General features: G+C 39.8%; 1 protein-coding gene across 1 annotated transcript in view; it reads left to right on the top strand.

The window, feature by feature from the left end:
• Positions 1 to 17,493, top strand: part of PLA2G4C (phospholipase A2 group IVC) — a 519,666-nt gene that overhangs the window by 92,407 nt on the left and 409,766 nt on the right. Inside the window, exons 3-4 of the mRNA XM_069238317.1 lie at positions 6,498 to 6,520; positions 14,122 to 14,264. Coding sequence (XP_069094418.1) covers positions 6,518 to 6,520; positions 14,122 to 14,264 — 146 coding nt within the window. The 5' untranslated portion in view covers positions 6,498 to 6,517. The remainder of the gene's footprint in view (positions 1 to 6,497; positions 6,521 to 14,121; positions 14,265 to 17,493) is intronic.

Consider the following 17,493-nt stretch of genomic DNA (forward strand, 5'->3'; position numbering starts at 1 on the left):
GTTTTATTGGCCAGCACCATGCCCTGGGGACTGGTTAGCAGAGTCCCAGTGCAGAGTCAAAAGCCCAGCAGCATCAGTTCACAAAAAAGGGAGGGTGACCATGCAAACCACAACCATGGGCCTATAGTCCCATATTTCTAAGAAGATGAAAATATCACTAGAGCAGTACAAGTATAAGGTATAGAAGACCAGGAGAACATGCGGCACTCACGGTGGCGGTCTGACCACCACATAGCAACCTTGGTGGTCTGACTGCCAGGGAGCAGCCAGCTCTGCTAGGATCTTGGATCCTGGCGGTCTGGCACTGGTAGAAATCCTAATTCGCCAGGGTAGCGCTGTCCTGCAGATTACAACCTCATTTTCCTTCAGCCTTTTCATGCCAGTAACACTGCCATAAAAAGGCTGGCAGAAAACAGGTGCATGGGGCCACAGGGGGGCCCCAGGACTGCTCATTCACTTGACATTGGCAGTGCTTTGCACACAGTGAACATTGCAAGGGTGCTGGTGCACGCTGCGGGCTACAGCATTGCTCCCCGCTTGATTACGAGCCAGAGACAGTGCTATAGCCTATTTCCAGCTATGCCATTGGGCAGAAACTTAGGTTTTCTGCCCACCGACCTAGCAGGAAACTCATAATGACTCCGGCGTGGAGGTCACCATGTAGGCAGCGGCCACTTTGTCGGGAGTCAAACTCAAAATGACCCCCTTTATCTCCTCAAGCCACTTTGACCACTTAAAGACTGGACACCTAGTCACAAAAACAGATTTCCAAAATATTTTCTTCAATATTGCCACAAATGCCCTTCCCAATATCCTAAGGTTGGTCTTGGTAATGTGCATGATACTTCAAAGTAGTAGCTTTTAGAGCAACAGGTTGGCATAGCTCATCTACCACTAATCGCTAATAACAAGGCCATTAACAAGAAATCAAACAAACCAAATGTAGACTATAGTGAATACCACGTCTTGGACTAAGTTGGGATTGAGACAACATTTGAGCAAATTGGAGTTTTAATATATTCAATTAATGATAAAACTTCTCCTATGTAGGAGACTGTCATGAATCGAGGCTGCTCTTGGTTTCGCTGAAGCAGCAATTATTCCATTGCTCTCTCATGCACCCTGAGTGAAGGATAAAGAAGCTCTGAGGGGGAAAGGAGAGGACAAGGGGAGAGAAATAAAAAGACTTATTGTAGCAAAACATTGCAATGTGAAGGTTGTGAATTCTTTACCTTGTTGAATAAACAGTATTCTTAAGTTTTACCATTTATAGCTTACCATAAACCAGACCATTCTGCTTTGTAAAAGGGTCTGCCACCCTCTGGATCATGTGTGCACCATATAAAACCACTGATGGTAATACTAAAAAATAATAATTTAAAGCAACTGCACATAACACAGAAGGCATGCAAAGTAGCTTAATTCAGGATCCAGAGTTTCAATATTTTCACAGGACAGGATGATGCAAGGATGATGCAACAAATCACATAGGAGCAGGAATCTGGAATCATCCACCATCATACTAGTTTTGATAAAGGGGCAAAATTATATTGCTTTAGCGCCACCTTGCACAACATTAACATCATTATTTGTTATGTTGTGTCACCGCACCTTATTTACAGGGTGTCGCAATGCATGCATTGCGCCACTCTATAAGCCTTTGCGCTACATTGTGCCTGCACCCATTAGGAAAAATGGCTTAAGGAAACCTTTGAGATTTCCTTGAGCCAAGAGCAGGCGTTAAAAGGGGGCTTCCATTCATTAGAATGGGGCCCTATGTACTCTGCAGGAGTATATTTTGGTGCTATATTTTGGTGCTACTTCTGCAGAAGACATCAATAGCATCATGAAAAATGATGCTAGTGCCCCTTAAATACGGCACCCATGTGGTGGCTGTAGGGGGGGTGCTAAGGGGCACAGGGAAAGTGGCTCTGCACTCTGTGCAGCGCAACTTTCCATAAATCTGCCCCTAAATTCATTGGTGTAATATTTTGAAAATCTAGATATTTTGGGAGTTCAACCATATTATGAACATTCTTTGTAGTAAGTGTAGTCTCCCATTGTTTCTGTGTGATGTTATCAGTCCCATTTGTGGAGGTCAGTAATGTAGCAAGTGTGTCATAGGTCCTATTGCAAGATGGGAAAGGGCATCCTGGCTGTTTGAATTATGAAATAGAACATTAATAATGGTTTAGTGTCCCCCTTAGGCTTATGAGCCGTGGTACCACTGCATAAGCTGCCCCACTGGAAGCTACACCTCTGGCGGATGGCTCTATACACATAGGTGTAATTTGTAGTAGTAAATGTGGGAAGAACATGATGGAATCAATGTAGAGTGGTGTATATGTACTACTAAATAGGAGGGAATTAATTATGAGTCAGGAGGGGCGGAGAAGTGATTTAGAGAGGGTTGTGCATATACAAACAACCATATCAAAACAGTAGCCCAGCAGTTTTCACATTCTTCACTTGTAAATTGATTGGACTCCCAACAGTTGCAAGCATACTCAAATGCTCAAGTCTAGCGTAAAATCAATTGTTTCACATTTCTATTATATAGTATATGTATTTTCAGTTAAATGTAATCTTCACTTATTTATATTAATAAATTAGTATTGAAAATGTTAGTACTTTTAAGCTAATACAAAGTTAGAATTAATTAAACAATTACATTTTAATACATTTCACAAAATATACAAAATTATAGTGAATTTGGGATTTATAATACTATTTTAAATAATTATAAATAATATATTTTATGTATTAAACATTTAATTTGAGTCACTTTGCTGCAACATCTATTTTTGTAGTTTTAGGTCAACATTAATTTTTGGTTAACTTACATTTTTTTAAAGAATTCCTACAAGTTTATTATTTTCTCTATATTTTACCATACGTCAAGCTCAAACCCAAAGGCAGAGACCTCCTGCCTTAATGTGCACAGTTACTAGTACTAACTCTGCACTCCTTTATTCTGTGTTAGGAGTCTCCAACACCTGTTTTGAGCAAGTGGAGACCTCCTCCTAGCAATAAATCTACAATTGGAAATGGTGACTAGCAAAGACATATAAACATTACTTCTAGTTGCAGTAGTAAGTTTCCAAATGAGTAAGTCTACATGTGTAAATGCCTCATTGTGCATAGAGGACATCATGTCCCATGGTGCACTGATGATGAAAAACTGTACAAGAAATAATCTACGAAACAATCATGCAGTGGCTGCAAGGGGAGGTGACACAAACTTGATTGGGTAAGGCAGTCTTGTCAACATAGCTTACATAAAACACAATCAAATTTGGGAGAAAAAGTTTTTATTTTTGTTTGCCCTTTTCTGTGTGAATGAGCCATAATATTGGAGAATAAAACAAGATAAACACAACTAAAATATGTAACAAATTAAATACTTGAGTTTGCAACCAATGTTTTCTCCCCTGGGTACCACTAACATCTGTTAAAAGGTGTACATTACATACACTACACTCTATCAAGATGGAAGTACTTGTGTAAGTCTGTTAAAGGGTCATACATAGCATTAGTATGTGTACACAGCCTATGCGCTTAAAAAGTTTGGCAAAACTTAGAAATGGTCAAGGAATTCCACTGGAAATGTGCTGGAACTCTGGCGTAACTCAGTGATTACTTCTGTGCAATTGTAAATGCATTTCTAACTGTTATTTGCACAGCTGCCTGAAGTCTGAAAGGATCATACGCTGACTGTTGAACCCCTGCACACTTAAATTCTAACATATAGGTTTAGGAGAAGAATGAATGTGTTAGGGCATATGGCTTTTAATTTGGGATGAATGAATTTCTAAACTTATTTATACATTTTTCATAAGTGTAACCCCAATCTAGCATTTGATTTTGACTGTATAATATAAAAATGTGGGGCTAGGAAATCAGGCTTAGTTGTTCTTTCAAGTAAATACTATTCATCTGTAGTTGTTCCTTTACTAGCCATAGTTAAATCCTGTTTTATTAAGGAAATGTAAGGAATACCCCAAACAGGTCTAACCTCTAAATATATCTATTTTACCAACTCTTGGTATCAGCCTCTAGATCTGCAGTCTTTTCAGGCAGTCCATTGATGTGGTTTCTTTGATTACAAATACAGGTATGAATCTGAACATGATCTTTATTTACTCAGAGGTTGTGATTATCTGCGCTTACACTACTTTCATGCCTCCTCAGGATATGCTGCATCATATACAAGGGAACACAAATTGGCATTTCCATATCTGTCAGAGAAATAAACTTGTATTTGTACACAGTGCCATACCAGAAGTCAAAACATTGCTGAACTGGAAACAAAAGCCTGCAAGATGAACAAAACCAGAAGATACGTTTTCTCCATTTATGCACAGAGACCTGGACCAACATCGTCATTGACAACAGAACTTCCCCAGCCCTTTTGCAGTTCAGAAAGGAGTAAAGACCCACCACTTCAGAAAACACTAACATCACACACTATCATTCATCATTGATAAACCTTGTTTCTGTGTAAATCATCCTGCATCAAAACGCATTGGTCCCGCTCTTGATCATCGCTCCATTGCTCTCTAACTTTGTTCATACTCTACAAAAACTTCTACAGTCTTGCATACATATCTTGGACCTAAGGGAGAGAAATAAATGATGAGAATGAGAATAGGAGATAACGGTGAACCTTTGAGGCACTAGAAGAAATATTATCCAACATGATATAAGAAAAGCAGCCTTCCGTTTCATTTGATACATGTTGTATAGCAGTGATTTAAACCACAAAGGGCTCTCTTGTCATATTCCTCAGTTAAAAATGTAAAGGAGAAAAGTGCCCAAAGTATTTCTCTGACTAAGCGCATCTTGAGAAATGAATGCCTCTGCAAATGAGCATTTTGAAACAATCTTGATGGTGGTTACCACTAGTTGAATCTGTGGTGTTCCAGGTGAGAAAGTCACATAGCCAGCTTTTATTTCTATTGGTAATTTTGTAATTGCCTTCTGAAATGTGTTAATTATCCACAGTAATGCATGGGAGCACATCATCGTTTTAATGTATTGATACTATCCAACATGAAATGCGTTTAGGATCTGAGAGAAATATACTTAACAATGTTGTAATCACAAACCCTGCAGTTTTGCAAAATCACATAGGTTGCAATGGCAACATGTCTTTTTCCAATGTACGAAAAGCATTTGTCGGTTGGAAATGTTTTCTAACATATAACTTGGCCTTTGGTACTCCTACTAAATCGTAATTAGGAAGAGGGTGTGAAAGGGTGTGTTCTGTCCAAAATTATTTGTTATGATACATTTCACAATTTGCAACTGCAATGTCAGTCACAAACCATTGACCAGTTACTGACTCCTCAAAGAAGGTTGTAACTGATTTGCAAATCGGAAGGGGTCTCTGTCAGAAGGGTGCAGGAGCCTAGCAAACAAATTCATGCTCCTTCAGAGGTTTTCACAAACCGAAGACGTTCATCTTTCTTAAAACAGAATTGATTCCTTTAAGTTATGTGGTCTCCTAAAAATAAGTTTCTAGTTTAGTAATGGAATCACAGGAATGGTGGTCTGCTGCCCCTTACACGTCACCAACCTTGTGTTTGTAGCTAATCACCTGGAGGCGCAAACTGCATCCTGCCTAATGAAAATTGATTGGGTAGTTTGTTCTGTGACTGGCTGCGAATGATGTTATTGTGAAAAGACTTTATAGTACACATGACGATGTACAAAATTAGAATGCATTAAGAAAAGAAAAATAAAATGAAGTATTTGCAACCACTTTTAACAGATGGAATCAGAGCTGCCCCAGCCCCCTTACAAATGTGATATTAGCAGTGTTCAGGGATTGAATGCTTGTGGAAACATTTGTCCCATGATGTTTGTTTAGTTGAGTTGTCAATGGAGAATGATTAATTCTGTCTAGATTTCAACAATTTATTAAACTAACCATAGAAGTAAAGTGACTTTTAAACCCATACTAAATCACAGTCATCCAGTTTTTGAGATAACGTATTGTCTGTTTGTGCACCACATCAATAAGCCACCCTATATCACAAGTCTGTAGCATCAAGTGAAGCTTTATAGCCATGGAGTGCAAGTGGTGAACACTGCTACAGTCTTTCTCTTTTCCAAACCATTAAACAATTCTACTCTGTAGAAGAAAGAAAATAGTAAGAGATCTCTGATAGAATTGAGACCCTTCTAAATCCATTTTCAGGTGCAAAGACCTCCAAACTTGGGGACAGGAGCCTCTTCTAGGATACACTTTTGTAAACCATTAAGTTTTCCATCCCCAAGTGACTTTGAACCTCTCCCTATGAAGGCATTTTATATGTTATATGAAAAAATGTGGTCCAGTGAAATTTGTATTTCTATCTACCAGTAACTGTTCCTTTTTACACCTCTTTCTGCTCTGAAATATACATGTGCTGAATAAATCTAACTATTAGTCACACTTGCAGGGATTCAATAGAAAATTCAAGACTGATTATATTTCTTTGGATTTTTCCTAGGAACCTACAAATGCTGGAATATGGTAATTATTTTTTTCTTCTGAAAGTTTTTCTGTTGTAGAATGCAAGATGTTTATTCCTGTACTTTGTGTCCACCAGCGCACCCATTCGTTGGTCAACTGAACTATCTGAAGGCGAAAAGGCTGCCACGAAAGAGAGAAAAAAGTTAATTGCTGAATGTCTTGGAAGAAATTTCATTCATTGTGATGTGGTAATGTCCCGCTGAATTTCTTCTCCAATGCAACAAGGCAATGTGAAACATAGAAAGGGTGTGATTCTGTAAAACAGGTTTACAGATAAGTGCTGTGTTAAAGGGCTGTAGGCTGTGGTAATGGCTATGGCATTGACTATGTTATAGAAAATGGTTAGAGTTAGGACATGGACTGAGAAATAGATAGGGTTACATATTAATATAAGTGTGAGGTAGAGTGATACTTAGAGTAGTGGGTAGTGCTAGGGTTACGTTATTTTGAGGGTTTGAGATGAGGGTAAGGATCAGTGGGTTCAGTTATGATTAAGATAATAGTGATTTATAAGGATTAGGATATGCTGAGACTATGGTTAAAATATATAGTTGGTAAAATGCATTTTTGCCACTGCCATCTGCCTTTTCTGTCTTTCACATAGACCTATTATATTTGTACCCACACACCATAACAATCTATATCATGAAATGTTTTATGAACATTTGAAAACAATTAAACATATTTTAGAATATATTCTAATTTACATTAGAATATTAGAAAACCCAGCACCCTACAAATCCATTGAAGATCATATAAGAAGTTGCACGCAAAAAGGAAACCTAGGAGAAAATAAAGAAGAAAAAGCATATATGACTATTTACTATTGTATTGTATTGTATGTCTTGTTGAATCAGTAGTTCTTGTGCAATTGCTCAGTGTATTGAAAAGGTGTTTCTTTGATTGCAACTAACTTTGACACTTGAGTAATTTGCATGACACATGAATGTTTTCACAATAAGTGTTTGGTCAACTTAAATTCTTATTACCAAGATCGACTCAGATGTTGTAGTGGGTGAAAACTTTAAAAAAGCAAGGGTTGACATGAGTTTACTATTCAAAATACCATGTGGCCATCTGCTGGGAGCCTCAGAATATTCTATGATTGGAGAAGGCAAAAGTCAGCCCAGAGAAGCAGAAAATACCCTTGTAAGAGGACAGGTGACCTGCAATCTTTGCAAAGTATAATTACAAAAATAAGCAAAATACCATGTTTTAACTTTTAACCAGGGAAAGTGAAATTTTCAGACTCTTGTATTACCGAGCAGTCTCTCATGAGTTTTAAAAAGCAAACTGCCCTATGCAGTTCTTAGCCTGGAACTAGTGCTGGTGAAACACAATCTGCTGAAGCCAGAACCCACTCCCTAATTACCTAAGTCACAAAATTGCAACGATGTAGGATTAGGCCTGGCTTGGAATGGGACGGACATTAATAATGCCCCCAAAAGATCCTGGAGTAGAGAGGGGGGGATAATGAGGTGAATACACACCACCCCCAACTCCATAGTGCTTGGTCGTAAGATCAAGGACTGGTAACTGAGGTCAATATATTACCTAAAGTACCTTTAGGTTAGCTGACCCTGCCCTTGGGTTCATGAGTGAAATAATTTTAGTCCCTGTACATGCCCCTTTTCTATCTGGATGGGAGGATAGCTGAGGTAGGCCTGTCTTTTTCTCCCCTTTGAATGTATAACTGATGGGGCACATGGTACCTGTCGTGGTCCACAAAATGTTATCTACCCTGTCTAACCTTCTCTTGTGAGGGTGGACTAGGTAGGGAAGCTCTGGGATGTCCTAGTGTCCATCACACATATGACTTCCTTACAGAGAGGTTGGTGAAGGGTTAAGAAAAACCCTATATGAACCCTAGCCCATACATCCAGGGACAGAAAATAAAATATTTACCAGGGCCTGTTACCCACCCAGAAAAGATAGAAATAAGATTCCCCGTTGTTGTACCGTCCTCTTCTACTCTGCAGGAAAAACTGTGTGTCTGGTGGTGCCCAGCACCCCCACGGAGTTCAGCTGTCTACAGCCCTCAGGCCTTTACTCTGTATCACTCTGAAGCTGCACAATGTATTATTTGTCTGTCATTCCAGACCCCTGTTGCAGACTAAACCAGAGACATCTAGCAATGGTCTGTCACTGAACTTCATTGCTCCTGCCTTCATTATGAAGGATGATACTAAATGTCACTGGGGTGCCAACACTTGACAGCAGTGTCCGAGGGACATCTTTTAATGTATAATGGTATGGGATGCATTAACCTTAATTTCAGTAATGTTCCAGATGTCTCCTAATATCTTATGAGCTTGCTCTCTGAACCAAACCATACGTACTTGTTACATTTTCCAGTTTAAAAAGCCTACATCCTTCACCCAGTACTGGCTGGGCACTGCCCAAGGCCATTGAAAATGGGATCCCTCAGATGCCCAATTTACTGTCTGCATGTATTGTGAAACAGAAAGTGCTGTGCTGAGCAGGGGTACAAGGATGAAGGCAGCAAGCTGCAGTGAGGCATCTAGCATAATCTTTATTTGATCAGTTAAAAACAACTGTTCAGGTGAAAAAATATACAATCATTTCATAAAACAAATTAAATCTCCCTGCATAACATTTATCCCAGTAATTCATACTACATATGAAATAATGACAAAGTTATAACAACAGTTTCTTCCTATGACAAAGGGCAGATTTAAAAAAGGGTCACACACCAGGGGCAAGTTAAGATACTAGAGAAATCGTAGTGCAAGCTTGCAGGTAATAAAACTAGACCTTCTTAGTAATGGAATTAAAATTGTTTCCTGTATACAACCTAAAATGTACATAAAAAGGGAAAAGTGCAGTAAGGTTTTGGTAGATTTCTCATTGCATATGCAGCTCATGATAGATGACCTGTCAAACTGACCTATGGGGAAGCTTAAACAACTTTGAAGGATAACAAATATGAACTTAGGAGGGTACAATCCCAGGTTTTATCCACTATGTCAAGATATGTTTCCATGTCAATAGTTGGTACAAATCATAAGGTGCTCAAATTTAGACCGTTTACTTAGTTCCATAGCTTCCCTCCTTAGGGCTTTATAGTTTCCCCTTATCCACTCTTTGTCAGTTTGAATCACAAGGATTTGAAAAAATTGAGGGCCTGCCTAATTTATTAGCTATAAGTTAAATATAGGAAAGCCATGGAATCCTGGTCACTAATTCACAAGTCAGGCAATACTCCGTAAACTCCTTATGTGATTGCAATATTTAGGACAGCTAGTTGGTACATCCAGGATGTACCTACAGACCCTATTCTCTTCTATCTGCAAGTATTTTACATTCTTATAGCCACACACTCCAAGCCGTAGGTTAAAACTGGTAAACACTTTATTTTGTAAACCTCTAGAAGTGGACTAATCAGTTTTCTTCCAATGGTGAAAGCTGTATTAAGTAAGAACCCAGCAGTGTTAAAGAATCTCAGTATTTGGCTATGCAAGGAGCCCATGATCCTTGCGAGGCAAAGGTTACACCTAAGTTCTGTATTTATAGACGTGGGCTTACCTTGTATGGTCAAGCTACGAGACTTGAGATTTTTGGTTCGACATGCCATACTTAAGGTTTGGGTTAAATTGGTTTCAAGACTTAAATTATCCATAAAATCAACAAACGTATCCATAACATTTAAGCCCATTAGAAGTTTCTTACCATCAAAACAGCAGCATCTCCACATAATAAGGGAAGAGCTTTACTCTTAGCCCTGGGTGTGTCTGCACCCACCTTGGTTAGGGCTGCCTGAAGTCTGTTGACATACAGCAGGATCAAAAAAACAAGGGCAAGCACACACCCCTATCTCACCCTGAGATAGGCTAATAGAGACTGTAAATTTGCCATTTAGGCCATGTCTAACATTCTTCAAAATCGGTGTAAAGAGCATGCAGAAAAGTTAAAATACCATTACCAAACCTCATACTCTCCATGATTTCCCACAGTTTGGATTTCACAACACTATCAAAGGCACAAGAAAGGTCCTTGAATGCCAGGTATATGGAACTGCTCTTAGCATTAGTGTATTTGTTGATGAAGATTGAGACACTGTTTCATTGTACCTAGGCCCTCACAGATCCCGTACTGCACCATGGATAAGATTTGATTATCTGTCATCCAGGTAGTCAGATGGTTAAGCACCACCTTGCCCATGACCTTTACAACCAAAGCCAGCAAAGAAATAGGACTGTAACAGCTGGAGCTAGCATGATTACCCTCCATGAAAATAGGTTCAGTAATTGCACAGTGGCAGGATAGAGAAAATTCAGAGGCAAAGGCAGTATTGATAAAACTAGTGTATTAGGGCAACTATAATTCTAATTTGACTTTATAAAGGTCCATAGGAACCCCAACCGGGCAATGGGCCTTGTTAGCTGGGCTGCTACATATGGCCTAACCTCACTCAGGGAGAAAAACTATGTTGATGAGACAGAAGGTGGTAGGAATATCAACTACCATTGTTAAACTGTTACTTGGATTATATATTTTATGGAAATGTTTCACCCACTGATTCTAGGTTATGTTGGCATAAATACTATGTTTCCTGTAAGTGGACAAATTATTATCAATGGCTGTTTGCCAAAATAGACTAGTGTTTCGAGTTTTACATGCAGAAACCAATGTGCACCAAATGTCGATAAGGTGCTTTCAGATTCCTCACCTGTTTATAACTTAAGTTCTGTGACAATAAGCAATGACGCCCCTATCTTTGGGATTGGCATGCAAGGCTTACCTGATGCATTTATCAGCTAGCCTACAGGTTCCATCCGACCAAGAAGGCTGTGTCACCCCTCAAGTTCCATGGTTTCACTAGCGCTTCCCTAATTACAGTCAAGCCATAAAATTTGATTGTATGATTAATTAAAATCTTACAAAAGAGGATCTACAAATAATACTTTACAATAAGTCAAACATCAAATTGATTAAAACAACATTTGCATAAAAAAGCAAAATACTAAGGCACCTCATTCATCTATCATTGATCCTCCAAAGAGAGGTGAAGCTCCACGGAAGAAAGAACATTAAACAGATTTCCTGCTCAAGGCAACTGCTGGTAAGAGGCCTCAAGCTTGATAGCTAAGCCAAAATCGCTCTGTACTCTCAAGACCATCCAAACAATGCATAAAATTCTAAATTATGACAACCAGAAGGAAAAAAAAAAAAAACAGACAACTAAACGGTTATCGGCAAATGTTCATTTTTGTAAAAAAAAAAAAGATTAAAAAAAACAGATAATAACAAGTGCATTCAAAAGAGAAGATCTCCTGCATTAAAATAGCATGTGCAGAACGTCACCGAATCAGGAGCAATTCCACTTATGAAGACAAGTGCAAATAAACATGTCAGACAAGCAGATTTCATACAGTAACATATACAAGTACACTCTATCTTAAATAATAGTTCATTTTGACACTCATGCAACTTCATTTTACAGCTCCTTTTATGGCTGTGTTTTACTCAAATGCAACTAGTTGGGTGAGCGAAGCCTCAAACATTAAAGTGGCGTAAATGAAGTCTAGCCATCTTTGCTTCTAGCGTTCAGCAGTTTTTGTAATTGATAAATGAATTTTCCAAATTTAGCTAGGTCGGTGTTCTTTCAGAGGAAAAACCACGTTTCTGGCTTGAACGCAAGTTCCTGTACCGTGGCTTAAAGGCAGTTTCAGCAAAGTGCAACATCCATTCCTCAATGCCTGATAGAAACAAAGTAGGTGGCTGAATGATTCAGGTTTATACCGGCGAAGCCTGAAATTAGTAATCATGGGAAGGGAGTGCCATCTTACGTTCATTTCTTTAATTCTCCGGGCAATCAACCTTGCAGTAATGATTTGAAACAAGCAGGCTTTCCCGATCACGCACTTTGAGTTCGGGTGCTCTGTCAGCGGGTGCGGGCAAGACTTATAATATGATATCGGGGCCACTACCACTGGAGAGCTGTTCAACTTGGCTAAGTCTGTTGTCATGGAATTGAATCTAGTCTGCTTCTTCAGAATCGGGCAGATTGCATGAGAAGCAGCAAGCCTAAAGCTGACTGATCGATTTGTAAGGATTGCAATGCGGTGGCTAGAAAATTCAACCAGGGATCAACTTTTTACTCCTGTGTACATTTAAAAGACCAAACCACTTTCTTATGTTTTTTGAGGGCTTGAAGTTGTGCCAAGCATTGAGAGTTAAGTTGCAGATTTTTTCTTTTATGGCACAGTCTTTGTAGCATGCGAATCCGCACCTTGCTATCCCTTATCAAAGATGATTGTAAAGAATGTGGTGGCAGCCTTTGATGGGAAAGAGTGGAACCCAATTGGTGCAGAAGTTTATAGACATTTCCGGCCAGTTGTTCAGCAGGTTCACACCTGACTGTAGCAAAAGGGAGGAACCCTTAGCCAATTTCCAATGTACAGCTTTTCCAAGAAACACGGCCCCCATTTTACCCATTTTATGCAATGTATAACCTGCAGAGGCTCATCTCCTTTTGAGAGACCAACAGTCGGCAAAGTTGGACACACCCAACTTTATACAGAGAGGTAGGTCGTCACTAGCCCCAATGTTGTGAATTTCAAAAGACTTAAAGTGCTTGAAGAGTTCCGACGAGAAGAATATGTAGTCTAAAGTACTTTTCCCCTGAAATGTGCTTGGATACTTTACATCTGGGGAATTCTCTTCCAGAGTGTGCTGGATAGAAACCAAACTGTGCCTGACAAAGAAGCTTTGCAGCAACTTGGTTGTTGGGCTTACTGGGTGACCGTCATCTGCCACCATTCCAAGAAATGTGAGATTAAAATCACCCCAGATAATAACACTGTGCCCATGTTGATCACACAATACCCCCTCTAGGACTTCGACTAGATGACACATTTTCTCCAGACTCCCCGGGTCAACTGAATTAAAATATAGGTTGATTAGTACAATTCATATTGTGTCTTCTGTGGATCTTTTGCCCTCTAACTTGATTGACTGAAACCTATTATCCTCGTCTACCACTGTAGTCTTAAAGTCCAGGCAACCAGGGTTCAGTGACTCATGTGGGGCCTAGCACCCAGCCGCACATTGCACATGATGCCAGCAATCCAGTTTTATAGATTCTGGCCCAAAGTTCTAAGTATAAAAGCTGCTCTACTTCATTAGTTACATGCAATTTGAGAGCACGCTTTAGTAATAGTTGTATATTTAACTGCTTAATCCAGGTCTTTGTCTTATTTTCTTAATGTTTTTATAGTGCAGTCCCATTGAAAGTGTGTAGCCATATGCAAATGCTACCATCAACTAATCATAGTGAGTGGGAATTCAGATCTTGGCTACTGAAAATTTGGTCTTCAAACTTTTAATAATGTCTGTTTAATCCATGTCTGTCACACTCAAAATGAGCAAGATCATATCTCAGGTCCTAAACAAACTGCACCCTTTCAATGATGCATGTGAGTTTTACACTTTGTCCCTGGGTTACATAAGGATAGATTGAGCCAATATTGCATGAGTAGTTCTGCCACAATAAAATTAGTACTACCATCAAATTAGTGAATGCGTATTACAATAAAGAATATGATCACCATAGTAATCATTCTGTTAATTCTTTACAGGATAAAGTTCCTTGTGTAGCTCTGTTGGGGTCTGGAGGAGCACTACGTGCAATGATAGCGCTCATGGGAACACTGTGTGAACTTCACAATGAAGATTTACTGGACTCCATCATGTATCTCTGTGGAGTTTCTGGTTCAACATGGTAAGTTCTAATGACAATACAGGTAAACTTGAAGGCAAAGAACGTTCATCATAATCTGGTTCATTTGTCATCTGTGGACCTGTACATGTTCAATCCCGGCTATGTGCAGTCCATGCAAATATAAACACTGTGCTTGCTTTCAGTTTCACTTGGTTGAATTTTGACACTTTTACCAACTGCATTTCAGATAAGTGTAGGTCTTTAACAATCTCCAAATCATTTACATTTGAATGCCTCTGGGATCCTACAAGTGAAGGATTGTGTTGCCAATTTTGTGAATAAGCAGTTTTTTTTCCATGGAATAGCGTGTATCCATTTGTCTTTTAGTGCGTCTTTATTTTTTTTTAAGATGTGCTTTTATTTTTTGTACATGTAAATAGTCATACAATATAGACAATGACTGATGATTATCAACATTTGGATTCCAATTGAACTCATCCTACTATTTTTCAGCTGGGTACATCACATCTTTCAATAGGCAATTGGATAAGCCGTTGCTGCAGATATTTCCAAAAAAGGAATTAAAGTTGACTTAACTGTTTTTGAACAACACCTTAACTCCACATTTACTAATGTCTTTCTTTACATTAGATAATGTACACCAGTGTGCAGGCGTGTGGTCTAAGGGGTCTGGGTCTATACCTTTCAAGGTCAGTCCTTACTCCTATGATGTGTGGTTCAGGGTTTCCAGAGGCCCTTAGGATATCTCCCCATGCACCTGCGATAGGGTACTTCCTACAGCCTCTATTTGCTTCTTGCTGTAATGCTATATATCCATTCTGTACCCATTGGGATGCTTCTCTCTTCCATGCCATGTGGCATGTAGTCGACTTTCGAGTACATAGCTAGATACCTTTTCACTAGTGTTATTTATTGCCTGTATTCAAAATCTGCAGCTTGCTCCCCCTTTTATCTCAGAGTGTAAGCCTCCAATCCCCAAACCATCTGTATAAAGTCAGCTTCTGGGAGATTACACCTCGGGCAACTGTGTATGGTTCCAGTAGCTATTTGTGTGAGTCTCTTGTGAAATATGTTGTATGCAAACAATTAAATTGTGTATATTGCAGACTTACATTCTTTGATGCCTTCCTTGTGCATTCCAGAGTCCTCCTTCATTGCTTATCTATGAGTTATGTTTGGATACTTGCTTCCCACTTGGTTCATGGGGGTGCATGGTTTTTGTAAACATGTTTTGCGTGTTTTTATAAAAACCAAGAGGCAAGGGTGCTCCCATTCCCATTGTAAAGAGGAGTTCTAGCTCTTTGAGTAGTGGGACTCATTTGTCCTTGTCCCCACATTTCCTTCTATCATAGGTGAGCTTCAGATCTCTGGTTATATATCTGCATCGGTTTCAGCATTTTCAAGCAAGAGCTCCCATCCAGAATAGTTCCTGCCCTCCCTTCTTGCTACTGGGCAGTAGCAGCAGAAGGACCATCCCCTGCATCCCTCTCCACATGGTGGCTAAGTCTGTCAAGTCCCTGCCCTCCATTCATTTAGCTACACATTCTAAATGGGGTGCTATGCAATAGGCTTTGAAGTCTAGGACACAGTAACCATCCCCCTTTTGACGCCTTTGATACTGTATCTGCCTGCCCTATCTTTCCTTGCTTCCCATATAAGGTTTGGGAGCGGTCTATCCAGAGCTCTGAACCAGCCGGGCCTAACCCATATCAGCAAGTTTACAGAATAATAGAATAATTATCATAATGACTAGTGCTGCTCTGCCCATCACTGATAGTGGTAGGGTGTTCTAGATCTCCATGCTTCGCCATATAGCTCTCATTGTGGAGCCTAGGTTACCCTCTTTTACATCATCATCAGTATGATACACTTGGACTTCTAGGTATCAAAAGGTGCAGTCATACCAGCTGATAACACTGATTTCCAGCTTCACAAGTATAATGCCATCTTGCAGCACTATTGGAAATGCACTAGTTTCCCCCCAGTTGTGTGGCTCCTGATACCCTTCCCATCTCCTCCAGTAGGGGTAGTATTTAATGCAGATCTTTCTGACAATCTTTCAAGTAAATGATCATATCATCCAGGTAGAGGGATGGGGAGTTAGTGCCATCTGCCAATTCTGTTCCCCACAGCATGTTGTCCTATCTAACCATTCCACTGCTAGTGCTGAGAACAGTGGTGATAATGGGCAGCCTTATTGTGTACCTCACCTCAGAAAACTTCATACGCTTCTGAGATCAGCTGGCCTGTATGCACCCTTGCTGTTGGTTTGGAGTACAACAGTGCCAATCATTGTACCCAATTTTCTCCCATCTCCAAATTTTGGAGAACTGCCTGTAAGTATTGCCAGCTGAGCATATTGAATATCTTTTCTGAGTCCATAGACAAGGCCATTGCTGTCTTCTTGCGCTCTGGGGTTTCTCATGAAATACAAAAGAAGTCTGTGGATACTATTTATTGTGCTTCACCCATTCATGACTCCAGACTGGATGGACTGTCTGGGGCATAATGGACAATAATCTATTGGCCAGTGTTTTTCTCAAAATATTCTAATCAACATTAAGCATTTGAGTGGGTTTCTTATGAAGTAACATGCTTCAGTTTTCCTCAGGATTGTGGGACGGATATCATCAGTGTCTTTTTTTCATCAGTAGTAGCACTCGAGCCTCTTTTGCAGCTGCAAACCCTTTGGTGAGATGTGAGGTCAGGGCATCAGCATAGGTTTAATCATTTTGACTGGTATTCCAGCCAGATGTAGGGCTGACATTTTACAAGTTCCATAGAATATAATGGAACTTGTAATTTGGCGCGCAGGATATCTGTCACGTTTGGGGTGGAGTAATCTCCTCCATCAAACTGGCAATGAGGCCCCTAATGTCCTACCTGTGGCCAACTCCTCAGTTGCCTTTTTAGTTTCCATGATTGTCTCTCCTAACCTGTCCCTTTGTTCAGCTATCACTTGTCAGTCTACAGCAGGCCAATAGGTCTGCAATTTCACTGTCTGTTACTTCTATCCTTTTCCCATATAAGTTCTCTTAATGTTCATGAAACACTTGTTTTATGTCCTGTCAGAAATCTTGATTCTGCCCTGTTCATCTTTAATCTGTGTGACCTGGAGAGCCGTGCTAATAATCACCCCATCTTGTCGCCTTCCTCGTGTTGCTGTGCTAGATATGTTTTGCAATTAAGGGATATGAGCCATTCCACCTGGGTCACGTATTTCTTCCTCTCAGGTCACAACAGTGCCTTACATTTAGGGTGTGGGACT

The sequence above is a fragment of the Pleurodeles waltl genome, chromosome 6 (genome assembly GCF_031143425.1).
Source record: "Pleurodeles waltl isolate 20211129_DDA chromosome 6, aPleWal1.hap1.20221129, whole genome shotgun sequence".
Lineage (NCBI taxonomy): Eukaryota > Metazoa > Chordata > Amphibia > Caudata > Salamandridae > Pleurodeles > Pleurodeles waltl.